At 35.8% G+C, this 26,998-nt stretch overlaps 1 protein-coding gene across 8 annotated transcripts in view; it reads right to left on the bottom strand.

The window, feature by feature from the left end:
* EML5 (EMAP like 5) overlaps nucleotides 1-26,998 on the bottom strand; it is a 115,965-nt gene that overhangs the window by 37,324 nt on the left and 51,643 nt on the right. For 7 of the 8 annotated variants that reach the window (XR_010472827.1, XR_010472828.1, XR_010472829.1 and 4 more), the window contains exons 13-27: nucleotides 26,824-26,942; nucleotides 20,178-20,364; nucleotides 18,200-18,305; nucleotides 16,931-17,024; nucleotides 15,005-15,105; nucleotides 12,406-12,608; nucleotides 11,207-11,318; nucleotides 10,056-10,183; nucleotides 9,170-9,311; nucleotides 7,093-7,245; nucleotides 6,129-6,260; nucleotides 5,069-5,157; nucleotides 4,070-4,246; nucleotides 2,959-3,160; nucleotides 1,240-1,366 (exon numbers count right to left, since the gene is read on the bottom strand). Coding sequence is in view for 5 of the 8 variants with exons in the window: in XM_065063719.1 (XP_064919791.1) it covers nucleotides 1,240-1,366; nucleotides 2,959-3,160; nucleotides 4,070-4,246; nucleotides 5,069-5,157; nucleotides 6,129-6,260; nucleotides 7,093-7,245; nucleotides 9,170-9,311; nucleotides 10,056-10,183; nucleotides 11,207-11,318; nucleotides 12,406-12,608; nucleotides 15,005-15,105; nucleotides 16,931-17,024; nucleotides 18,200-18,305; nucleotides 20,178-20,364; nucleotides 26,824-26,942 (2,072 nt within the window). In the remaining 3 variants the exon portion in view is untranslated. The remainder of the gene's footprint in view (nucleotides 1-1,239; nucleotides 1,367-2,958; nucleotides 3,161-4,069; nucleotides 4,247-5,068; nucleotides 5,158-6,128; nucleotides 6,261-7,092; nucleotides 7,246-9,169; nucleotides 9,312-10,055; nucleotides 10,184-11,206; nucleotides 11,319-12,405; nucleotides 12,609-15,004; nucleotides 15,106-16,930; nucleotides 17,025-18,199; nucleotides 18,306-20,177; nucleotides 20,365-26,823; nucleotides 26,943-26,998) is intronic. The other variant, XM_065063718.1, reaches the window with a different exon arrangement.

Raw genomic sequence — 26,998 nt, 5'->3', positions numbered from 1 at the left:
AAAAATACTGAAAGAAATAAAAGAGGTTTAGAATTGAATTAAAAAAAATCTTTAATCACAGTTTTCATTAACAAGAGTAAATATAAATCCAAACTGTTGATACCATGCATATAATTTATCTTTGATTTCCATTTAATACATTTAATTATTAAGTAGAAAGACCATTTCTCATTTAAATGCAAGATAAGGAGCCATAGCTTTATCTGCAGGCATCCATTCTCTCCTTCAGCACCACAGCCTAAAACCAAAAGACAACACCAAAACTACCACAAAGGTCAGGCTGCACTTCTGAATAAGGGCATCACAGATTTGCCAGCTTGGCTGCAGAAAGAGGCATGTGCATTGTAACAGAATTACTCACATCTCTGCAGGAAGTTTCCAATCTGCTATTTCTCTATATCCTTACTCCTGACTATACTATGTTGTGTTTTCCTGTCTTCCTGCTCTTTAGTACCAGTGTTCTACAACTGCCACGGATTGTGTTAGGAATCCCTCTTCCCTTTTCTCTCACCTACACTGTCCACATGGATTTTGCTGACAACAAACAACAACTTCCAGGATCCCGTGCTCAGTTGCAGATTCTGCAACAGATTATGTTCTAGTGGTTATAAATTCTTTTTCTTATTTCACATCTACTTTACCAGCTGGTCTTATTCTACTTTATTCCCCATCCTCTTCTCTTTGAAAGCATATGACAGTGAACCAAGCAATACAACTAACACTGCAAAGCAATCAACCTCATTTTCTAACACTCATTAATAGAAACTGCAAAACCACTGTGGACAGATTTTTTCAAAGAAAGGTATAAGTTATCTGGAGGCAGAAACAATGCAAGGAGCATTTACAGATGAATTAGTCAGATTAGCTTGTTAGCAGAAGCAAATAATTGAGAGCTGTCTTCCAACAAAACAATTGTACACGTTCATGCCTATAATGACACAACTAGACATGACTCAGTATTTAAGTTTCAAAAAGAATATATTATCAAACAACAGCAAGGAACTCAATTACATCAAGAAGTTCCCCAAACATACTCACATACATAAGTCATTCAGAGTTTTTGTGGTCTCTGAAAAAGAGGTAAAGCCTAGTCCTTAGGTAAGACTTAGGTTTGTTTGCTTGTTTTTCCCGAATAAATATTGCCACTCTTTTTACACATACATTCCAATATAATTATGTCTTACTATTAATCATCTTTTCAGATTGCTTTCTTGGCTAGGACTGTAATTTAGCAATTACCTTTCATCTAAAGTTGGCTCCTTTTGTTGCAGATGAGGCTTAATTCCAAACATTGGTCTAATGTTTGTTGATAAGGCTTTGATGGTGTAATTAATTTCATTTTCCCTTGTCACATCACTGTCATAACCTAACAAAATGAGTAAACAGTACCAAAAAAAAAGAAAGATAGCAGAAAAAAAGTTAAATCATAATTTGTGCAGCTTTCAACACTGTACTGGAGTACAAGAGCAATTATACCATGTATTATTAGTAACATCAATAGAAAACAGAAAGAAAGCAACTGGGAATAATGAACACTCTTAATAAAAGACATTTTAAGAAAAAAATTCTCTGCAGGAACTCTGTGGAAAAAATTATTAACAAAGATTCAAGGGACATTCAAAGCTACCCCATTTCTGCCTGGCTGGCCTTAACTCAGGGTCACTAACAAAGGGCCTGCTGTTGAGTTCTGGAAGATGTAGCACCAGGTTGTTCTCAATTTCAGGATCCATCAATTAGGATGGAATCCATAGGTCTGCACAGGCTTCCTACACAATGCTTAGGAACAGTCAGACACATCAAGATGACGTTTACTATAGTCAACATGCCAAAAAGGCTAAATAGTGGCAGGGTTGTTACCTACCTTCAACCTTTTTTCAAAGACTGAGACTACTCATGCCAACTTTATAAATAGTTCTTAACTCTAGATGAAATTAATAGGATTGATGAAGAGAAACTTCTGTGGAAAAATATGTCAATGTCTTTTCTTCTAAAGCTTAACAGACATCTCTTTCTTTCAGAGAATTTTTGAACACATAGCTTAAGAGGGTCCTGTGTAAAGCACCAGAGCCTAAGGAAGGTTATTGGGCAAAGATGTGCCAACATGTCTGAAGATTGCTATTTTTGATTCCAAAAGCTAAAGTTGACCAAGTCCTCCTGCAGGCAATTAAATTACTTAGCAGATGCAATCTTCAATACTTTTCAGCAGTAAGTGCATAAAACTTCTTCTCCAATGAATATTTAATATGCCTCTAAAATCTAAAGCATCTCTTTGGTCATTTAGCAGATTTTAGTGAAAACTAAAGTTAATTTATTACAAAGAACTATTTAAAGAGTAGCAGTGACAGTTGAAAAATTAATTAACATGGAGGAAAAATTGCACTTGAGAGCAGAGACAGCAAGTTTGGGGGCCTTTGGAATTATAACATGAAAAGGAAAATATTAAGTATGGTAAAACCAACAGAAATTAATTCTATGAAATGTAATTAACACTTTATAACTACTGATATTATGATCTTGCAAGAGATTGTTCCATATATGAATATCAGTCTGCTTCAGTCTACTATGCTTGCATGTTATGGAAACAGATGCTGTAACATCAAGATAACTATGATCTCACACTATACAGATTTTGACATAATTCCATTAGAATTAGTGCCCAAATGTAAATTGTGAAGAATGTATTTTTCTATATAGATTTTTGAAAGTTACCTATAATTGCCACTTAATTTTTTTCACTTAAAAGATGTCAAGAGTGTTTTTATACACTCTGACTCAAAGCAGCAAGTCAAACACTTCATGATCATTTCCTTCACAACAGTTTATCGGTCCCTTCTGCAAAAAGAAATTTTACTAAAACAATCATATCTAAAACCTGATTATTTCTAAATTATCAGCTTTCCGTTAATAAAGTCTTCTTGAGATGGCACAATACATCTAGTTTTATAAATTATTACTGACCTCCATCTTCTTCAGAATCTAGATCAGACTCTTCACTGTCGCACTGCCTGCTGTCCCGATGTCCTTCCATCTCATAAGTCCACAGCATTAAAGAGGTGTCTGCTCCTCCAACAGTGACCAACAGACTGTCATCATAGGTCCAACGGACATTTGTTACATGGGTACTGTGAGCAACATACCTCTTAAATTTTCCAAACTTTCCCTAAGAGAGGAGAAAAGACACAGATCAAATTTAACCAGGCAACTAGATAAAAGTGAAATAAGTTGCCAGTGCACAACAACATGTTCTTAACTTTTTTACAGTTTACACTTTAGCTGTTTTGCATTTCTCTGCATCACATGATTTGCCAAGTTCCTCTCCTATAGCAACTTCATGAAATGTTAACCATATTTCCACACCAAGCATGCAAGAATTTCCTTATGAACAGATTGCAGCAACAAACACAGAATCATTTTTCCTAAAAGAGAAAATAATCTAACAGATTAAGAATCAAATGCACATACAATATTTTGAATCAATACTTCTGCATTGTTACTATCCCTAGCATGGTAAAATATTCAAAATATTTACTGATAAACACGCAGGAAAACTACAAATGTTCTAGAAGAGCAGTAAAAATATAAAGTGCTTTTCGAATGGCTTTTCTGTGATGCATGATTAAATAACATTAAAGTTCTTTGTCTTAGAGAAAAATGACTGAGGTTGGAGACATTGAAGGTCTATAAAATCATGAATTAAATGAGTTGAGGAAGAAATGTTCACTGTCTTCCAAAACAAGAGCTTAAGTAGCTAAAAACAACATTGATTAAAACCACACTGAAGGTATTAATGCCTAAGGTATTATTAGACAGTGCCTGTCCCATTCCCAAGCATTTTCCACAGTCAGTGATAGAACAGTACCTGAGATGGCACTTTAGTCTGACCTGGGATGATCACTCTTATTAACTGAAAGTTTAATGCATTGCAAATTGCAGTGTAATATTGAATGCCTTCTTTGATCATGAGGACAAAAGTATAAAAGCACTATTTTCTTCTGAATACTTAACTTTTAGTTTTGAAAAGGCAGATTTATTAACCAATCATCTAAATGAACAGCTGAAAATTACTTACTTTGGCAGGGTATCGAAATAGCTTCACAAATCCAAAATCATCTCCTGTGGCTAATACTTTACTATCACTAGTGAGGCAAGAAGCGGTTACATCTGTGACTTCACCAATTATTGGCCAGATTCCTTCGCAGCAAGAGCCCAAAACACTTGTCCATGATGCCCAGCCAATTTTCTCTACCTACAAAAACAACCTGTTTGAGACAGAGCATGCTTCTTCCCAGTCAGTTTTGTCCCATATCTGATTTCAAGAAAAACACCTTGTACTGAAAGACACACCACATCTAAAAGAAAGTATTTTAACATATTAACCAACATTTTAACATATTAACCACTTTTTTTCTGACTATTCAGGATTTCATTCAAGACCCTTAATTTTATCTCTATTAGCTTCCAGTTCTAAAATCTCTGGAAATATTTAAAAAATTTTGATCTTACCTGCCCTTTCAGGCTACAGAAAATAAATTTCATTTTTCAACACTGCCTTTCAATCTCACTGAAAATATGATTTTTAAAGTATCCATTTTCCTCCTCTGCCCTATGACAATGCTCTACAACTGGAGAGAACAAAACAATATCATAGCTGGAATATACTACACTTGCCTATGTATACTGTATTGTATTGGTATCTAAAGATAGACATGACATCTTCCACAGCAAGGTTAGGGCTAAGTAATTTGCAATAGGTTTTCAAAGTGTTTAGGTACCAGAAGGGGCATACAGAAGCCCAGTGAGATTTTTATGAGTGCTTAAGTCAGCTCAATGTCCATTTCTTAACAAAAGAGACAAATGCAGTATCTCTTCCATATTTTCTCATTCTGATCACATTACCTAATTGAACAGGCTGCAAAAAATATGAAGGACAGCAAATGGCCAAACAGAAGCTTCTTCAATAGACCAGTTAAAATTATAACCTTATATATAATTCCCTCTTATGTGGTATAGAGGGTTGTATCATAACTCTAATTTGCAAACAAGTTCAGAAGGCACATTATTGCCTCACCTCCAAAGTAGGAATTGTTTGTTTTTTCCCACGAGGAGCTTCAAAAAACAACTGTTCTTTAGCACCAGTGTTGACTTGCAAGAGCTTCCCTATAAAACACATTACATATTGTATATTAACATTAAACAGAATATTCCACTTTACAAAAAAAAAAAAAAAAAAAAAAAAAAAAAAAATTAAAGTTTTCTTACGCAAATTATTTGTTTCCATTGGAGAAAGAAGCCTATATAACCAGTGGATCTGGAAGTATGGCCTTCTGAAATCTGAGGCCTTTGACCCCTTATATCCACAGTCCTTCCTCCTCTCTTCAAAAACTGTCATAATGCATTGCATACTGGCTCTAACTCAGAGCCTGCTTGTGACAACTGGCTGACCAGTATGCACCTGCTCTTGGGACAGAGAAGCCCATAGGCTGCCTGGTCAACAGCTGCTTCCAAGCAGCTGACTTCCGCTTGCCCGTACTTCTTTTGTGAGGGAAATCCTCATGCATGCTTCTGGCTTTTCCCTGTTTTCAGAATTCTTTAAGGAAACCAACTTACAACACTCCTGCAAATTAATGTTAAATCGGACAGTTTCAAAAGAGATTATATAGAGGAATAAGAGCAGAATCTGACGGATTGCACACATGCACTGTCTTGCTTTTGTATGAAACCAGACTAAAGTTTGTATTCAAACTGATCACTTACTAAGACCCAGGAAATCCAGTCTTTCTGCTATTTTTGACAACAAGGATATATATTCCTGAGCTGCAGATGCAACTGCATTATTCAGTACATTATTCAAGAAGTAGAAGTCAAAGAATAAACACAGAAGATGTACAAAATACCCCAAACAAACTAATCTATAGAGACAACCTACTTTACTTCAAATTGCACAACTTCTAAATACATAAATAGCAGTAAAAATCATGGGTTTGTATTTATTCAGATGATGTGACCATATTCATAAGCCGAAGAAACAAATCTGTCAGTAATACTACAAATTCATACTGTAGATGTACTGTATTTAGTCTATAATGTAATCAGTCTTCCAGTAGAATTCTAGGATGAATGCTACTTACCTCTTACATCCCAGTCCATATGTGTGATATAGCTGGAGGCTCCCTTGCAGATTCCTACTCGTTTACTGCTCATTACATTGTAAATATCTACAAAGTTGTCACAGGATGCCACAGCTAAGTATTTTCCAGCCCCTAAACCACATTAGTAGAAACACAAGACATTTTCAAAATCTGTACTGCTCTGTGTATAAAACATAAGTACATTCTGGAATTTAGCTATAGGCAACTCAGATTTCTTTGAAATGAGCTTGCTAATTTATACATAGTCCCCAACAGACTAATGTTCCTATCGTACAATCAGAATCAGTATGAAATACACAACCATTACATCGTTACATTCTCAAACAATAAAAACTATTTGATGAAACTTTAAACATTTATTGCACTCAGAGAGTGGTAAGGCTTAGGTAATGTTGGATGAGACCTGGTATCAGTTATTTGCACGAAATTTCTCCTATAGAAGAGTATTTTCACTGAAGTAGTATTCTTAGTTTAGGCCACACATCTGAGTTCCTAAATAAGAGCTGTATTGTTTGAAATAAACCAGCCTCACTAGGAGTGCTAAGAACCATAGAGGGGAAAAGAAAAAAAAAGACAACAGCAGAACTTTCTGACACATCAGTTTCAAGCATTCTTATCAGCTCACAGTAACCTCAGAGAGGAGCCAAACTTATGCAGCTCACAAAGTGGAACCTGAGGGACCCTGGGAGGCTGCTGGATGTTCATGATTTCAAATTTTGCATTCATGAGGTTACTGTGAACAAACCTATTCCAATAATCTCATCCTTAAATGAGCAACGTAGGGCTTCACACCCAGTGTCTTTCAAAATGTTAATATGAATCTTGCTGACTTATTCGTTACACATGAAAGAGTACTACAAATCTTTACTTCTTTTCTCTTTTAAAGGTTATATAGCTGGCTTCAAAACCCTTGATATGAAAATCTTCATTTTAAATCACTTACCAGGAGAAAATCGGATCTCTGAAATAACGTCTTTCCTGTGCTGGAAAGAGACTAGATCCTCCAGGGTATCTGCATTAACTATCAAAAAACTTCCATCGTTCAGACCAACTGCTAATGCTTTTCCATCAGGAGAAAAGCAGCAACATCTACCTCCTATGAGGAATACAAAAACGGCATTCAGGTACATTTACAGTGTATAATCTCTCTTTTATTTATGTTTTCAGTAGTAAAGGAAAGCTGTTCTTATAGTTTATAGTCTCATGAAATTTTTTAGATGCTACCAAGATAATTTCCAAAACCTGTGATAGCACAGAGAAGCTACTGGCAAATCAACAAGTACACAATCCCAGAATCTTAGACTGCATTTAGTTGCATATTAATTGACATTTGTCCTAAATTAGTAACTTAGATTAATCGCTATTGTTTATAAATTTTAAATCTGCTCTCCTGCTTAGTATCTGGTGCCAACTGTTTGTTACCATTTGGTCTGGTAAGGAGAACATGGCTGTAAAAGACCTTCTGGACTCAATGTATTCAGTTGTTTGCTATCATGGTCACTATGTCATATAATCCCTTTAATGAACATGTCAAGTTTCATTTGAAAACCAGTTAAATATCTAATCTAAATTTATTTATGGTCAGCTTATATAGATTTGTTTCCATGGCAGATTTTTCCATTAGTGTAAATATTTTCCCTACTATTTCTTCTTCTGATCAACTTGTGGAGAGTAATCCTTTATTTAGCTGACTCCATCACAAAGCTTCTTATTCATTGTCCTGTAGCTCCTCTTTCTCCACACTCAACTTTCAGTTTCATTTTGTTCAGCTGAACACAGATAAGAAGTGTACACCACAAATATTCTCATTAGTCTCTTGTAAATTACATGAATATTTCAATATGTCCTGGGAAAAAATACTTCACTATCGCACCTGATTCTCATTGTGCAATCAAACAGAACATGCTGAGCCTTATGCTCCTCAGGCTACACAGACATTTTTCTTATGGTCATCAAGTCTTGCCTTTTTTAATTACCAAGTATTATCTCATTTCCATTACTGCAGTCTGTAGAAGTACCCAGCTCTTTCTGTACAGTACACAGCTGATTTTTAAGATCACCAAAGCATCTCCAAATGTGTCTCATCAGCAAATTAAGTCATCACCGACCTTATTTTACTGCCAAAACTACTCTTACAAATATTAAGAAATATCAGCTTTAAGACTTGAGAGGATTTCATCAACTTGAAACTTTGTTTAATCCCTGCTAGTGCCAGCTCATGAGTCTTCCTGCATGGGGGTTGTCTAGTCTCCTACTCTGGAGACATTCAAAACCCGCCTGGACACCTTCCTGTGTAACCTCATCTAGGTGTTCCTGCTCTGGCAGGGGGATTGGACTAGATGATCTTTTGAGGTCCCTTCCAATCGCTAACATTCTGTGATTCTGTGTGATTCAGCTAAACTTCCTATGAGGTTTGGATCAAAATGCCTTGCTGAACGCCAAACAGATGAAGCCTATTGCACTCCTCTGTCCAGCAAAGCAAATATATCACTAAAAGCTTGTTAAGGCCATTCTGGTTTAACCTTAAAAAAAAAATCTCCTCATATGATGTCATAACAGTTCTTCCATCTGTCAAAATAGAATTTATTTGTATAGTACAGAATGAGTAAGAATTTGATTACTGTTCTTTCCTTGACATTTCAGATTCTTCTTCTAACGTTCACAAAGAGGATGAATTCATAATTACGTCTAAGATTTCTTCCAAAAATTTCTAGATTTGAAGTCCTCTGCTGTTCAAAAAAGTTTGCAATGCTATAAGCAACATGGGAATTGGCTCAAATTTTATTTTAAATTCACTGGCTTAAATATGTTACAACTGCATATAACCTTAAGAACAGTGTTACATAGAAATCTTTCATACAGGGTCATTACTTTAAGGGCTACGTAACTCATGAACATAGCATCAATAAATAATTTGTACAAACAATGGAATTCATCCAGTCTTGATTTTGAAAGATTCATAGTGTTAGTAAATGTCAACTGAATTCGGTTAAATCTTTTTGTTATACTAAGCATCTTACCCTTCTTCAATTTGCGAACAGCTAACATACAATGGCTGGGAGATAAATCCCATATTCTTAAGGTTTTGTCATCACTTACAGTGGCACAAATAGGCAAATGAGGATGAGTAGCTAGACCCCAAACTTCCCCCTCCATGTGACCCTGAAAAAACACAACAAATCAGATGACTTTGTATTTTAAACTGAAATATAAAATAATACATTTAAGAAAGTTAAAAAAAACCTGAGAACATGCATGTAAAGAAATATATTAATTGAAATGTAGACCATCAGGAGAAAACCTCACCCTGAGACTTACAGTATAAGTGCAATTTACAGTAGTTAGTACCAGAGAAATATTTTCCCTGAGAAATAATCCTCATGCACATCTAGATCTGTTCCTTTACCTTACGTTCTAAAATGTTCTTTAAAAACATCTAGTTCTTTACACATTGCACTGGCCACTCTGAAGTGTGAATTAAAGATCCACAGATTTTATTTAAGTGTTATATAAAAGAAAAACATAAGATGATATGATGTAAAAAACCTGTTTTGTGGTCAAGCTTAAGAAACGGAGTCTGTTTCATAAAAAGAGTAATTAATACCCCAAAAAAGTTAATCAGGAATTTGGTGGAGGATCCACTGTTTCACACCCTTTTATTTTCCTAAACGGAAGCGAGATCTCTGTCTGTTTGAAAAGATGAACTTGCTGAACAAATTAGTACATCAAAATCTGTGATATGTTTTTCTCAAGAGTCATAATGGTCTACTGTAGCATTAAAAATCTATGATATGAGAGTAATTTCTTCACTAGTCATTAAAGCGACTGTTATTTCACAACAGTCTTTACTTGAAGAATAAAATAGTGTTTGTGGTATGGAATATCTGACAGTTTTTAAAGATGTACCTGAACCAGCAGAGTTATTGGTCCACTTTTATCCACCTCCAGTATTTCACCATTCTTGGTGCCCACTAAAATATGACCATGTCCTAAAGATATGGCACGTATAGAAGGATTATCTTCTAAGAGAAGACCTAGAACGTTAAAATGTTAGAAGAAAGAAGATTCTCAAAGATGCCTTAGAGAGGATTTTTCATACATATGCACACTACATTCTCACTGTAGGAAAAGATACTCAGTAGTAAACAAATAGAAACATATTCCTGCATGGAAGAACTTACATGTTTGGATTCATTTGGGAGTATTTAGCAATTACCCAGCTGACACTAATCTTTCTTCTCAACCAAGTATCTTTGAAGTTTAACTAGCCTGAGTCATTGTCAATCTTGGTGAAAAAATGTGCATGGGAAGTATCAAATATACTACTATATTGCTGGCATTTATGGTTGTCCTGCTTTTGGCTGGCATAGAGTTAATTTTCTTCCTGGTCGTTGGTGTAGTGCTGTGTTTTGGAATTAGTATGAGAAAAATGTTGGTAAAACACTGATGTTTTAGTTGCTGCTAAGTAGTAAATGACTTTTCAGCTTCTTATGCTGTGCCACGTTCACCAGAAGCTGGGGGACGCACAGCCAGGACAGCTGAGCCACACTGCCCAAAGGGATATTCCATACAATATGACATCACACTCAATATATATTTTGGAGGAAGAAGAAGGAAGTGGGGGATGTTCCGAGTTGATGGCATTTGTCAAGTAACTGTCACAGATGATGGATCCCTGCCATCCTTTAGTTGACACTCAACAAACAAAGAAACCAACAAACCAAAAACCAAAAAACAAAAAAACAAACCACAAATCAAACAACAACATAACATCTCGGTGGTAAGAGACTCAAGGTTAAATAAATTAATTCAGGCAGATAAAAGGGTAAATATGATCTGCACCCACCAAATGTGCTAACAGACACTACAACATACCATTCCCCTCCTGATGGAAAAATGACTTATTTAGAATCAATAAAGCTTAAAAAAAAGTCATTATTCCTATTGGTTATGTCTGATGTGGACCTCCTCCTATTGGGTAAAGCAATTCCACAGGAAAAGTTTTCTAAAGAAAGTATTTTAAACAAAATTAAAAAATAGGACAAAGTCTGCATTACCTTTAGACCCAGGGGCCAAAGCAGCCCTTTTGATAGCGTAGGTTTTGAGACAACGTTCAAAGGTATCGTCCCAGAGAGCTACTACCCCATCCTTTCCTCCAGTGACAAATCCCTTGAAAAGCAAACAAACAAACAAAAAGTCATAATCCATTATTATACTTCCTTAATTTTTCAGTGATTTCTGGCAATACTGAAAAATGGATTGTATACAACACTGTAATGCACAGAACTACAGATGTTAGAGATGAAAAGATCAGGAGCAATAAAGTGACTGAATTCTCCTCCTGACAAAGGCAGCACAGTCCATGTACACAGGCTGGATTTAAAAGTTCTAACCTATATGCTTCTACAATATTAGAAAGATAATTTAACTGACATACTGAAATATTTTTTCCTGATATTTAGCCTCAATATCCCTTTGGCATTTCACCCCATTACTCCAAGCCAAACTTAGTACCACTCACAATAATTTGGTTACTGCTTAAATTGTTCAAATGTAGGCATATTTGTGCCATTCTGTCTTCTAAAAATTACTTACAGCTATTTAATGAAGCAACAAGTATACTTATTATTGAAATCATTAGTAGTTTCCTTTGGAAAAGTTGCTTTGTGCAACGTGAATCACACATGCTTTGTCCAAAGCTACTATACTGAAACTCAGGTGGAGTAACTTGGTCTGACCCAGCAAAACACAAACATATACATAACTTCAAATATCTAACTGGAACATCCTTTCCCATTTAAGCACATGCTTTAAAGGCCTTCCTGAGTCAAAAGAAGTTGAGAATCCGGACAGAGTATTTGGAGATCTACAGAGTGAATGCTCCTACAAGTAGATGGCAAATACAGCACAAAAGAGTGAGAGTATCATCATCTTTCCTCTCTCACAAGCTCACATAATCCATTAAAGTTATGGATGCTTAAATCAAAATGTACTTTTACTTATCATGAATTACTATTGCTTCTTTAGTAAGAGGTCATGAAAATTACTGCATAAGATGCCATTGGACCACAAGGTTTTGAGAAACAGCATGCTACATAACAAGAAATAGAGACATGCACAAAACACTATTTTCAATCTGGACCTCAAAAGGCTTTTCTATAACAGAAATAACATCACGAATTCCTGAGTTTGGGAAAGGTCTGACTTCAAAGACTTTTTTGTCCAGTCATCAAAAAACAATGTGCAGTTTATTTACTTTTTCCAATGCGTGCATGCTGAACACAGGACCATCATGTGCTTTGACAGTTTTTATGAGAAACACATCTCTCCAAATACACACATCCCCCGTGGAAGTCCCAGAGAACGCCATCTCTTCAGTCCAGCCATACACTGCACACATCATTGTATCGGTTCTTCCCAATGCACCTATGCAGCCCTTTCTCCCAATTAGTCCTCCACCTGTTTCAACCAAAAACAAGTCAACAGATGCTTGCTTAGAATTATTTTCCAAAACCTATATAACCTTACTCAGAGGAACAAGTTCTTTTCTTCTGGTTTACCCACACTCCCCAAAAAACTGAGCCTGAGAAGAGTTCTCACAAAATAAAATGTTTGTACTATTTGGCATCTTTCAAGAAAAAAAAAAAAAACAAAAACAAACAAAAAAACCCACCCCCCCCCCCAAAAAAAAAACAAAAACAAAAACAAAACTCCTTACTTATAACTTACTACTTGAACCTGGATTTGAATATGTACATATACCCACATGGACATAAAACAAAGAGAAAGTGCATTTGTAAACTTGCATCTAAACAAGAAACTTAACATCTACCACATAGTTCGTAGAAAATCTTACTGAAATTAACTTGTTTAATTCTTGACATCCCATCATTTTCATATGTTTCTAGTGACAGTGGTGGTAATTTTATTTTACAGTTTTGCTATATTGGCCTCTGTATAATAGAAATATTACAGCTATATACACTTAAGAATTCTTCAATATACCGTATCTAAAATAATTTGACAGGTATAACACATAGTAACTTCTTACTAGAAAGAAATATTCTTATTTTCACAATCCTCAAGAGAAACTTCACGTGATATAACACAGAAGCCCCTGAAGATCCAACACAGCATCCTGTTCTTGTACTTACAGAGGCAAGGCCTCTGAACCTGCCTGCCATCGCTTGGCACAGATGAAAATTTGGTCCCAAGCACATACTTTGGTGTCACTTCTCACATCAAGTGCACCTGCTCCGGTGCAGATTTCAGAGCCCTGGCATTTGTTCAGGTGCACAGACACTCTGCTCCTCACACTGACACTGCGGCTGCCTGGCCAGGGCGCCAGGGCAGGTTCACACATATGGGTTGTAACATCAGAGAAATCTCACTCATGCTGACTAAGCAATGCCACAGGGAAAAGAAGCATTTTAAACAATTTCCTTTCTGTATTCAAAATCACCATCTTCTTTCTAAAAAAACTATAGTAGTTTATTCAGTAAGTATTGTGACACACTTTGTTCTTTCTATAGACAGCAAGCACAATTGTTAAAATTAATAATTTATATATGATCCAACAGCTTGCTCTCAGACAATCTTGATTAATTTCTATTGGAGTCAGAACTGAGAAAACTAGCATCGTTTTTTGGTCACAGACTTTTCATAGTCTTTCATGAGGGACTCATCTGAGTTGATGGAATAAATTCTGCATGAATAATTAGATCATTCTTAGCAGATAAGCTAGTCTTCCTTAACACGTATGTTTTTATATACATTTTGAGGGCTGAAACATTGAAGTTTACACTAATATCAGGAAATGTATTTTTCACTCTTCAAAAATTTTTCAGATAAAGCAAGATGCTTATCTTGGGTTTTAATTGTCAACTTCAGAGGTATCTAAATAAACAGGTCTCAACTGGATGTATTAGAAGGGGGGTGGTTAGTAGGTCGAGAGAGGTTCTCCTTCCCCTCTACTCTGCCCTGGTGAGACCACACCTGGAATATTGTGTCCAGTTCTGGGCCCCTCAGTTCAAGAAGGACTGGGAACTGCTGGAGAGAGTCCAGTGCAGGGCAACAAAGATGATTACGGGAGTGGAGCATCTCCCTTACGAGGAAAGGCTGAGGGAGCTGGGGCTCTTTAGCTTGGAGGAGACTGAGGGGTGACCTCATTAACGTTTACAAATATGTAAAGGGTGAGTGTCATGAGGATGGAGCCAGGCTCTTCTTGGTGACAACCAATGATAGGACAAAGGGGCAATGGGTTCAAATTGGAACACAAGAGGTTCCACTTAAATTTGAGAAGAAACTTCTTCTCAGTAAGGGTATCAGAACACTGGAACAGGCTGCCCAGGGGGGTTGTGGAGTCTCCTACTCTGGAGACATTCAAAACCCGCCTGGACACATAACTGTGTAACCTCATCTGGGTGTTCCTGCTCCGCCAGGGAGGTTGGACTAGATGATCTTTTGAAGTTCCTTCCAATCCCTAACATTCTGTGATTCTGTGAACTGGCACGTGTCTCTTCATAACATACATGTTGTAAAGGTCTTTCTTCCAAAAACTCTTCTACGATTTTAGAGCAGCTCTGTAACATTTTCAGCTGTGCTATATGATTATAAGATATAAAAACTGACAGTAGGAAATCCAGGGTCCTTTTTACTTGAGTAGCTCCAGCTCCATGGCAAACTCTAATAGAATTCCCACTACTGTCATAATGCCAAGTAATGTTATTTCTACCAAGGCAAAGCTAACTTAGATAGAGAAACATTTGCCTTTGATGCATGAAACTGACACAGTAAGATACAGTATTTGTACTTTAAGTAACAGAAAATGCTGTAATTCTGAAAAGTTTCCTTACCTGCTCTACGCCAGAATTTCATGTGTTTAATTCCAACTGTGATCAGCTTATCAGGTATATAAGGATTAATTTTAACAACAAAAATCTTATCTTTGCTTCCCCTGAAATGTAAAGCAAAATATTTTAAATAAAAATATAACTATTCATATTTTTAAATGAATTTTGGGTTGGGTTTTTTTGCTAACATATACCTTCTCTACCTTGCTAACATTTACTTCCAATTCATTAACAATAACTTATTACAAATCATTAACAAGAATTTATTATGAGGAGAAAGAAAGCCAAAGAACTAACATCCTGAGCCCTCCTCTAGTTTCATCACTCTTCGGTTTCCAAAGCAGTTGATTCCGTTACTTCAGAAATCCACTGGTGGAGGTTTCTTCACAAAAGAACATAGATGTCTATTGAGTCTGGGTATACAGCATCGAGATCTCTGACAGCTCAGCATGAAACTTAAAAGGTGTGAAGCTGTATATTTTTTAAATAAGTCTCTCATTTGACAATAAACTGTCGTTCTCACCCACCTTGCAACTGATTTTTCTGTTTTTCTTGTTAGAATAAAACATATGCTGCTACATCAATTTTAAATGGAAATTTTACTTATTTCTAAAAATATTAAAACCTGTTGTGTGCTGTAGATTGCTTACTATGCTTCTATAAAACCAATGCCTTGCTTCAGTCCTATAGTCTGAAAAACAGCTTTCAACTACATGTGCTATCTATGCAAGGAAAGAAATGCTTACTAGTATTTTTTCTTTAAAATGCAGAAGAGCCTCTAATGCCTAATTTTTGCTTCCTGTTCGGGAGTGGCAATAATCTTTTACCTTCTGTCATTTTCAGACCACTAAATGAACAAGTAGCAAAAAGGAGGGGAAAAAACAAACAAGCAAACATGAAGTCAAAAAATGAGAGGCACAAACCAATATTTTCAGAGAAGTCAAGCTAACCAGGCTTCTGAAAAATAACTGGGAACGGAGTACATCTCTTTACCTACATGATCTACAGAGGATTTTCATTCCTCAGTGAATAAGAAACTCAAAGCACGTTTAAAAGGAGCATGAGAGTAAATGTCATTGAAGAGCAATAAAGAACTTACTGGATAAAAAGGAAATTGATACTTCTAAAATTTTATCTGCAAAGAATAATAAATCCCTTTCAAAACTATTTAGAACGATATTTAGAGTATACATACTGAATCCAGACAGAGTGGGGGAGAAACCCACTCAAATTAGTGTCCTATTTAGAGCAATAGATCCTTAGAAACAACAAAATCAAAGGTTTCAAAATATTACTCAACATCAGAAATGAGATTCTATCTTGTAGATTAAAACTCTATTTAATAAACATATATGAAATAATCTGTGCAGAGTCAAAGAAACTTCCAAAATATTTAACCTTTGGAGGTTATTTAGTCCAACTTCCTGTTCAAAGCAGAGATGAATTCAAAGTTAGATCAGGCTGCTCAGGACTCAGAAAGGAAAAGGAAAGAACCTTAAAGAAAAGAGAACTGTGAAAAAGAACTGCAAACTACCATCCCAAAAAAGAGATGAACTCTGATGAAAAAAGATTGGAAAAGCAGAGCATGCATCAGCACCTCTGGGAGGGCCAACAGAAGTGCATGGAGGGAGTGTTAAAGCAATTATTTCAGAATACATCAAATAAATGTAAATAAACTTTGACTTCTGTGTCTTCTTTCTTCACCTGTTGAGCTGTCACTGTAACAATTCTTGTTGATTCTTTTAGAACTTCATTTATTTTCTTCCAAAGAAAGTTTTAAGGTTGTGCTAAATGTTATCGCTTCTATCACTTAAGTGATTGAAACTACTTATTTATTAGAGAACTATTGTTCTTTAATGAATATGTTTTGCATACTGTCATTTGAGAGTAAATCCAGATACAAATTTCACAACAAAGTTAAATTCCTACCTTACTGCTGAAAGCTTCTCTCCTTTCTTCCAATCCCAGAGTACAATAGTGTGACTGTCATCTATTCCAACAGAAGCCAATCGTTTCCCATCCGCTAGAAAAACAAATGTATGATTAAGAGAATAGATAGATAATATTATGTTACAATAATAAGAAACCATATTAAAGAGTATCAGACCCTGGCAAAGTGACTAGAATGTTAGAGGGACATCTGTCATCTGTTTGCTTTTAAACTTGAGTGGTGGATGGAATTTAGGACTTCAAGTCACTCCATCTGAAAACTGCACTTAGATTTGTATCAAATCCTTTGTTCAGCTAGTTGCTGAATTGGCACAGATGCACAAAAACCTCCATCCCTGGTTCTATTCTCAGAATTTTCTGTTCACACTGAAAATCCCTGTCCATTTCTAAACAGGAAAGCACTTAAGCAATACGAGGAAGTTTATGAGATACCCTTAAACTTAGTAATAGTGTGAGTTTTGACATGTATCCCACTGTAACCTCCAAGTTATTTGTGTTCACTCATGATCAACAACTTTCTGACATGTACCCGCCTTTGAAATTGCTACGCATCCATGCCAGAATTTGGGAACTGAGATCCCTGTCTTGAAAAAGGAGAACCAAAAGAAGGTAAGAAGCATCAAAGACCCCAAACTACTCATCTTTGTGGTCATGCATCTTCACTGTGAGGTTAGAGATCCTATGTAGTAAATCCAAACCATTAAAGAATGAATAGAAGCCAGTGGAGAAGAGGAAATGTAAAACTGGTACAAGAATTCAATGCTTGGGATGCAAAAAGATTTAACTGACAGTCTGTTATCTTAGTATAAGGTGGAGAGAGAGGCTGATTTTCTGCCTAGAACTCCATAATGGGACTTTCTGAATGTATTAGTGTGCTACCCACCTGGCTTGCTTAAAACAAAAACCAAAAAGCACACACCTAAGCAGTTTGCTCAAAAATTTGCTAACACAGTTGTAAATGCAGACACACCACTCACGATGTGTTCACCTGCCTCATACAACCAAATGAAATTCCAAAGTGATCAGCTCGGCTACTAAATGGCACAGAAACTGTTCGCACCTTTCCTGATGTTCAGGACTCCACAGCTCTTTTTAGTGAACAATTGCTTTAAGACAGTCTCATTTGACATTGATCATTGGAGAATATTTTCAATACAAAATCTTCAGTGTAAAGGAATTCCAAATTGGCTTGTATTTTCATACATAAAAGCAAAATTGTATATAAATAAACAAATAAATACTTATTACCTGAAAAATCAACAGCGCAAACACCGTATTGGTGATAGCCCTTTAATACTGAGAGTGGTTTTATTGTTTCTGTATCCCAAATGTGTATTGAGGAATCTCGACCAACCTGAAAGTACACATATTTATAACCATTTTTCTTCACGTCTCAGTTACTTCACACAGTTATTTTAAAGTAAAATATTGGCAAACACTTTAAGAAGTATTTGAAAAAATTTACAGTGATAAAATTTTCCTAGTATTACCTGTTTGACTAGCAACATATTATTCCTTTGCCTGCTTTACAAATACCATTCCCCAGCTGGCTCATTCTTCCCCCCAGAGAACTTAGGGACATTAATGACAATTAACTAACACTACAATAGAGTTCTCTAACAAGAAAAAAGAAAACCAACACAACAAAACAACAACAACCTTCATTGATTGCACTGTGGCAAATTTATTTCATCAATTCTCTATCAATCATTCCCTGTCTAAAAATAAAATGTTATTTTTATTGCTAGTATGTAAGCTACTTTAACGTTTGAGAAATCAAGGTGGCTTCTGTTGCTCTCTGGCGTCATTTCAAATGCCCACATGTCAGATTCTAAGTCACTGACACCGGTGGAGTCATCTCCACTAGAATGGCACTAATCCAGGTAACTAGAACTTGGTAAGAAATCAAATATAGCTTATTCTTTTTAGCTATGTACAAGTATTATTAGCCAATACTTACAATATTATTTGCTATTCCAAAGGTTTTGCACCTCACTATACAAGAAGAGGCTGCAAAACCACAAGAACATTGTCTTGTGTTTAAGACCATGGGCAGGACTGAAGAAAATGAGCATCAATGTCTTTTTTTTTTCCCCCATAAACTTTAAAGGTGACATTTGCTTTTGGTATCATCCACTATTATGATAATCTGAACCAGTGTTGAACGGGCTATTTGATTACTGCATTACCTAATTTCTGCAGGTAATGCAGTATACATCGAAACATAGTGTATATATATATATATATAAATATATATATATGTATATATAAACCAGTATATAGTGGAGTGCACCTTTCTGTTGATAGCATAAGCTATTTTACAATATGGTAAATCCAGACACATTTTTATTCATAGCCTTTACTACTCCAAAATCAAATAGAATCAATTCCTAAATTTAGATATTTAATCTCTAAACTGACCTGCAGATTTATGTTAATCTCAAACAATTTTACACAAATTAAGGGCATTAGAAGCAGAAGTTTATTTCTGTTAGAAATTGCAGTTCACATGTTCTCCATTTTATTATATAACAACAATAATAATGATGATGATTCTTATCATTATTAATAATAATAACATAAATAATAATTTTAAACCCTTGAAACATCAATTCAAATCTTCCAAGTCCTGGTATATAAACATTAATGGAAAAATATTTTTGTCAGAAATCAGGAGTGAAATAAAATTTACCTAAAAATTCTGTCTGGTGAAAGATAAAATGAACTATTTTAAATATTTCAGCAAGGTCCATATCCATGTTGCACGTACAAACAGTAAATAGTTTGGCCATAGGCAATAACCAAAACCATAATGCATGAAACTGAAATGCCAGAATGTAGTAACAATTAATTCCATGTTACATTTAATACATTAATGTAATAGTAACATATCTAACTTCACAACTAAAATACTAAAAAAATGCATTTTAATTGTGCATTTTCTCTACTTGTTATGAAGAAGCAACATAATGATGAATAAAAAATATTAATCTATTCTTAAATAAAAAATAGGTTCAAAAAAACCTATCAATTAAAGACTCATCAGAATTAATATAAAGAACTGGAAAAAACATGTATATTGGGCGTTTTTAACAAGATTCCATCTGCAACAGAAATGCAGTCCTTCACCCGAATAAAAGGCTGGACTTCCTTCCTCCAAAACAGGTTTTTCTAAATTCAGCAGTAACAACTTCAGATTCTTATTGCAGATAAACACACAACCTACCTGGCCTGTTGCCACATAGTCCTTTAAGGGATGGATAGCAAGGCAAAGAATGTCATCATCATGACCTAGATAAAAGCGCTGTGTGTTCTGCTGTCGATTGTACACCACTCCCACTGCTGCGACATGGTATACAATTTCACCCGTCTGAGTGTAAAATAAATTGCTTCGACAGTCGTAACCTCTGTAACTAATTAAAGAAAACGAAGTTTGTTCATCAAGGTCATAAGGATATGAACTGAAACTTTGAGATAAAATTATGCAAGACACATGTAGCACACGTAAGAACTCAGATGACCTACCAACTACTGTTTTGGTGGTTTAAGATTATTAACATATTTTCCCAAAGAAACACCAATTTACCAATTTCATTTACTATTCAAACATCAGTACTATTAGCATTAGTTTGAAAGTGGCTGCTATTTAATAGTTTACTCTCCACAAATAGTTTAGAAGAGGAAGTAATAGCTAGTAATTTTTCCAGATCACATGGAGAATTTGGGCATGCAACATGTAATTAAATGAAACAGTCAAAACAAACACTTTGGACATTTTCTATTTCTCAGTGCTCAAAACTCAGGCAGCAAATGTTTCCACAAGAATGTGGACAACACAGATATTATGTAATAAAACTGAAAGTTTCTGGAAACTTGCTAACAGAAAACAAATGCACAAGTTTTCTTCCAGATCAGTTTCTCTTTGAAGGAAAACCTGTCTCCTTTCTGTACTGGTACAGCAACTGGCATGAGTAGGTCAATTCCCAGCTGAGGCCTGTCTGCACTATCACAGCATACACCTTTCTTCCCAGCTGTGATTAAGATTCAGGAAACCATAAAAAGCAACGGTGGCATTTTCAAAAAGGCAAGGTGCTACTCTCAGAAATAATTTAAGAGGCCAAGAAACCTAAAAAAAATTAAACAAACAAGCAAGTTTTAAATTAGTGTTTTCATAATGCTATCCTTAGCAGTCAATGGAGGTAACACTTAGAAGTGCCTAACTTAAATTAATTCCTTCCTTTCTTCTGATATAAACAACACTCTATATACTCCTGATATATCCCGTTTATGTGGTATTAATTCCTTGGCTAACCCTTTTCTGTTCCTTGTTCTTACTGATCTTCATTACATCAACTTTGTAATTATTTTACAAAGATGCAGACAAAGTCTGGTTATATTTCTAAATATATAGCTAAATTTATAGGAAGGGAATGACACTTGAATACATTTGAATTGGCCATGAGTTATCTTTATTTAGGGATCATAACACTCTACTTAAGTATTTTTGCACCCAACTTCTGATTGAAGTAGTTGAAAAGAAGCCCTGAAGATGATCAGCCAGTCATTCTTGGCAAACAGAATAACTAAGCTTTCATCATCAGCAACTGCAAGCTAACAGAAACCTCCAATGTCTGTTACGATATTAATTTATTTACTTAATAAAAAGCATGTATCATCAGAACAAATGATATTAGTTTTAAGCAGAAAACCAAAGCAGGATCTTTTTGCAACAGTGCAGGTCTTTATCACCAAGACAAAGATGCATCTGTACAAATATCAATAATTGTCATACACAAAATAAATGGGATAGCATTAAGACAATTACTGCATATGAGACACTTCAAAGGTTTAAATGACACAGAAATTATGCAGTCCAGGTAGAAAACTTTTTCATAAAATTATATATAGCTTTCCTTATGTACACAGTGCAACCATTTCCACTGGTCAAGCAATGAATCTTTAAGACAGCTGATCAACTTTACCATAATGGATACTATTCTGAAAACTCCAGCCATGGATGTATGTTCACAAATACTAGACCTATGCATTACTGGTAAATATCACGGCACAAACCTGAAGCAGGTTTGAACACGCTGTGCTTCTGTTGGCTCATCTAAACTATGTGCAAAGGTACTTCTTTCAGATCATATGTGATTAGAGAAAAATTGCTAAAATCATCTCAAAAAGTTTTTAAACAGACCATCAGATGGTCCAGGTCCATCCCTCCCCAGATGCAAAGCGCTGCATTTCCCCTTTCTGAAGTTTTGAGATTCCTCCCTGCCCAGGTCCCTCTCGAGGGCAGTACAGCCACCTGGTGCACCCTACTGTTCCCAGTTTTGTACTGTCCGTGATACTGTGAAGTCCAAAGTTGGGTCTCATTAGATACGAACAAGCAAAGTAAACTTCAAAGTAAACAGCAAAAGTGTGACAGCACAGAAATAAAGGCTTGCATGCAAGTCTCCCTCCTACCTGCTGTTTCGACTGGTACTCATAGGCAGGTTCTTAAATTCAGGTTTGACCCCAGTCCAGAAACTTTTCAGCATCTCCTGAATTACTGTCCCTTCAAGGTCTCTAGAAAAATACCTCTATTTGCATTAGGTCTGAGGCTCAGCTATATGTCTGCTCCCTGCTCTTCTCAAAGTGGCCAACAATGTACACTCACAACCGAGGTCCATACTCTTCAACCATGCTTCGCTCTTCCTCCACCCATACCCTTCCCCCTGCAGCAACACATATGCATGTTTTGAAGCCGATTTCTGCCTGACCCAAGGTGCAGCCTGCTTGCCCTGCCTGGCTGCTTCCTTCTTTGATGTCCAGCCACTAGTTGTAAAAGGGACATAATATAAAATGACCTACGGTAACTATGAAGAAATAAAACAAAAATAACCTATCACAGTATGGCACATCAACAGTTCAAAGGCACGACAACATTCTGTGAGGGGCAGGGACTGTACAGGTGCCAAAGAAGATATCTGGACTATCGTGGCACAGGTATCGTACTTCTGTGCTTCACTCGGCACTATGCTCCTTTAAAATGACTGGATTTCTTTTGTGAGGGTAGAATAATATAAAAACGCTCAATATTCTCTCTAAATGATAATATTTTGAAAAGCGGCTATGAAAATACATACGATGAAAGAAATAATGCTGTAGAAATACTGGACATTGGTCAATTTCTTAGAAGCTTAGCAGTCACTTGTAAAAAGCACTAAGACAACAAAAAGGTCTCAGATCCTTCCACCTGAAACCCAGAAACTGAGGATTTTCCCAGTTCTTGTAACAATTACCTATATACCCTAGGTTAAGCATCGTGAAACTGAATATGTTAATGCCATATATCACAGTTTGGATTTTAGTTCACTTCCTCCAGTTATGGAAAAAAAAAAAAAGGGTGTACAATCAGTGTTTTACAATTAAAATAAAACTTGTTTTGCAAAGTATCAAGCAGTGCAAACAAAGATATTTTGTAACCCAGTTAAACACATCTGGTCTTTCCCACGTGCCAGTTTATTAACTCCTTGACTACATAGGTGTGTTTCACCAGAAGGATAAAGTGATGGGCTTAGACAGTCCAAGCAAAAATGAAGAGAAGCATGTTTCAGTGTAAAAGATCATTCCCTGAGAATATGCTACACAGTTCCAAAATATTTACATGCCCATATTATTAAACCAATTGAGAACTGAAGTTATTAGCTAATCTCAGAAGAAAAAAAAAAACAAAAAAAAAAAAACACAAAAAGAAACAAGGCATCTTGATTAGCAACTAGAAACTGAATGCTAATGCAAGCAAGCTCTGCATCATAGTTACTGGATAATATATAAGGCGGCACAATAAACATAACACTGCACTCAGCAGTATTTGATTTTTTCAAGTGGTCTTCAGCAACAGGTATTCAAATCATCTATCCAGGACTGATTCAAGTTAATATGACAGTAACTTGAAGAAGATAGCTAGTTCAATGCTATGTAGGAAAACAATTTTGCCATGACGAAGGTCATGAAGAGCAGAGACTGGATTTACTTTGAGAATAAGACATGTAAACATAGGCGTTCACGTGTGTGTCAGATACATTAACATCTATATTTTAATCAACAGTGTTCTGGTCAAGACAGTCAATGGAATCCGCAGGGTTACTCAGTCAAGCAGCCAGTCAGAACTGAATTTTACTTGAGCCAAATCACTCCTTATGCTCCACTGACTACTGGCTCAATCGCCACTGACTGTGACAGAAGTTTAGATACACACATAAAACCACCTACTTTTAGGCGCACAATTGTAAATTCTTTAACCCAAACCTTGATCCTACCCACAGTTGCAAGCTACACATCCATAGCCAACTAAGAGGTAACTTCACAAGCAGTGTCCTCTCTGGGAAAAGAGTCAATGTCCATAGTTTGTTTGATGCTGTAAGGGTTTCAAAATGTTTATGTTACTCTTCAAAGTATATATGGGAAATTTCTGAATGTAGTGCAACCCTACTACAAAAACCTCCAGAAGAATCCATGTCAAAATAAACATGGTTGAGGTCAGAGTCTTTAGCACAAAGGCAGTGATTTTTTTTTTTGTCTTGTTTTTGTTTTGTTTTGTTTTTTTATTTCCATATGGCAATAGTGTTTTCTCAACAGGGTCCACTCATAGCCTGCTCGCTTCAGATGGTATTTGTAGCCCTGTGGTAGGAATCCATGCAAGGTGTCACAAGACTCTCATTTAAGAACATGTGAAATCCTATGTCATCTTGAAACTATAATCAAATTTCATCTTATGATAAGGTCGGTTCAATGAATATCCTGAATCTCAAACTACATTTTGCTTAAATCCTTTTAATATTTTAAAAAATATCATCATTGTGATTTCAGCAGCATAGATTTGAGAGAATACAAGATATAAATATTATATTTGCACCCTTATTCCCTGCCAGCAAAAAGAAAGTCTTACAAGCACTGAGTCTGAGAAAGCAGTTCCTCTGAATATCTCAAAAGATATCTCTTTTTTACGTTTCTGAACCACCACCACTGTCAAAGACAAGGCAGAAAGAAAATACAGGAAGAGTCAAAAAGAGGCCAAGCTAGCACAGCACTTTAATATATTTCTGACCATGATTGCATCAGATCTCAGAGAAAGATCCACTTAAAGATCAACCTGCTAATACAAGTTGCCTTCTCATTCATATTAGTCAGTGGCTGGCTCACATACTCGGCATTATTTTTTTATTCCCTTCCAAAACAGAAATTAGCCAGAGGTTTAAAAGATTTCTTGCAGGATTTTTAGAAGCTCATCTTTCAAGGCAGGTGACAAATTCAAAACACAAATCCAACATGCTCAAAAACAAAGAAAGGGAAAAGAGCTTCCTACTCCCCTAGTTCAAAAAAGCACCACTTTTCACACTTCCAAGGAACATCCAAGACATTTCCATTGCAGCTAAAGAAAGATGAAGCAAAGCAGACTTCCTGAATCAGAGAATATGCCTATTACTCACTTGGATGTGGATCACTTTAAAGTTAACAGCCTGGACATTGAGAAAAATCTGTTGTTCAGCATGGATTCTTCATTAGTTTCCTTGATGCCCATTGGGTAACCAGACAGAACTCAACTGGACATTCTACTTCTGGTCATTCCTGGATATTCTGGTCAAGCTTCACTTCTGTTGTGAAGGAAATAACAATAATCCCAAAGATCCAGGGCCCTTGCTTGTGCTATATCTTCTTCAGGATCATTTGGTTTGATTCTTAGACCAAATTTTAAAGACTATATACAGCTAGCCACCTTAATGCATTTCTACACAGATATAAAAATCTTCAACTGAAAATTCTGGAGAGCCAAAAATAGAAATATAAAAAAAACCCAACTCTCTAGCTAGTTTCCCAGCTGCCATTATTTCCAAAGCTATTCATCAGACTCCATGTCTTCTACAGACAAAATTGCTGAGTTGAATGATTAACTGTTCCTAGCCAAATTATGCACTCCAAGTGGAGGCCTTCTAAAACTCTTTGTGTCATTATAAAGACAGACAGTATAAGCAACTTATCGGTGCATTTAGTCGTCTCTAAAAAGAAGCTGTATTTCTGCAAAGAGGCATCTTTTGAAAGGAAAACACAGTATTACCTGATTTCCAACAGTTAACTTAATAAGGGATTTGGTTTTACTTTTTATCAAGGGAATTTATATTTCTGATAATTATTCTAACGTACTAACATCTACTGCCAGATTTCTTTAAAACTCCACACATTTGTCCTGATGAAAATGTCTTCACTTATGAAGAGTTATGGGAGACTATCAATCCTAAAGACGAAATCATAAGATTTCAAGGATGCATCTGAAAATCATTGTTACTCAAATTACCACCAAAAAGAATGAAACTGCATTTTAACACACTTACTGGACCTGTTAAGAATTAAATTTAATTCCTGAACTAACAGAGGAATGTGTAAACTACTTCAGATTAGGTACAAACAAAGAGCTTATACTTTTTTTTTTAAAACAAAACACTGATAGCAACACCACTTAGTAGCAAACCCAGTCATCTTCAACTATGCTAAGTTTCTCTCATAGCTTCCAAAATAACGCACCAAAGAAAACTATTACTTTCCAGATACTGGAAAATATGGGTGATATTCCAATAATAAGTATCAGCTGAATTTTCAGTGCAAATTCACTTCAGAATTCATGTTCAGAATTAGTCCAGCATGGCATCAAAGCTTTCTATTAATTTAGTGTGAATTTATTTTTACAGAACCAAATAAAACAGTAAATCACAAAGCAACTGACCTAGAAGTCTTTCATCAGATTATTAAATTATAAACACCAATCTACAAAACAAAATATGATTTCGTACAGCCTGCTTGTATATTTTAAAGAATCCTACTTTTCATACCCATGAACAAAATGTAATCTTATACTGTTCCCCGGAGCTCGTTCTCGTCTCTTAGAAGCTGCACTTTTTCGTTTTTCTTTGCATTGCTCTTTGAGTTGAGGTAGATCTTCTTTGTAAACCTTTAAGAAAGAGCACACTTATAAACAGAGATTCATAAGAAAAGCACATTTCTCAG

This window comes from Columba livia, chromosome 5, assembly GCF_036013475.1.
Source record: "Columba livia isolate bColLiv1 breed racing homer chromosome 5, bColLiv1.pat.W.v2, whole genome shotgun sequence".
Taxonomy (NCBI): domain Eukaryota; kingdom Metazoa; phylum Chordata; class Aves; order Columbiformes; family Columbidae; genus Columba; species Columba livia.
The sequence above is the reverse complement of the archived record's forward strand: the minus strand, read 5'-3'. Positions and strand labels throughout refer to the sequence as shown.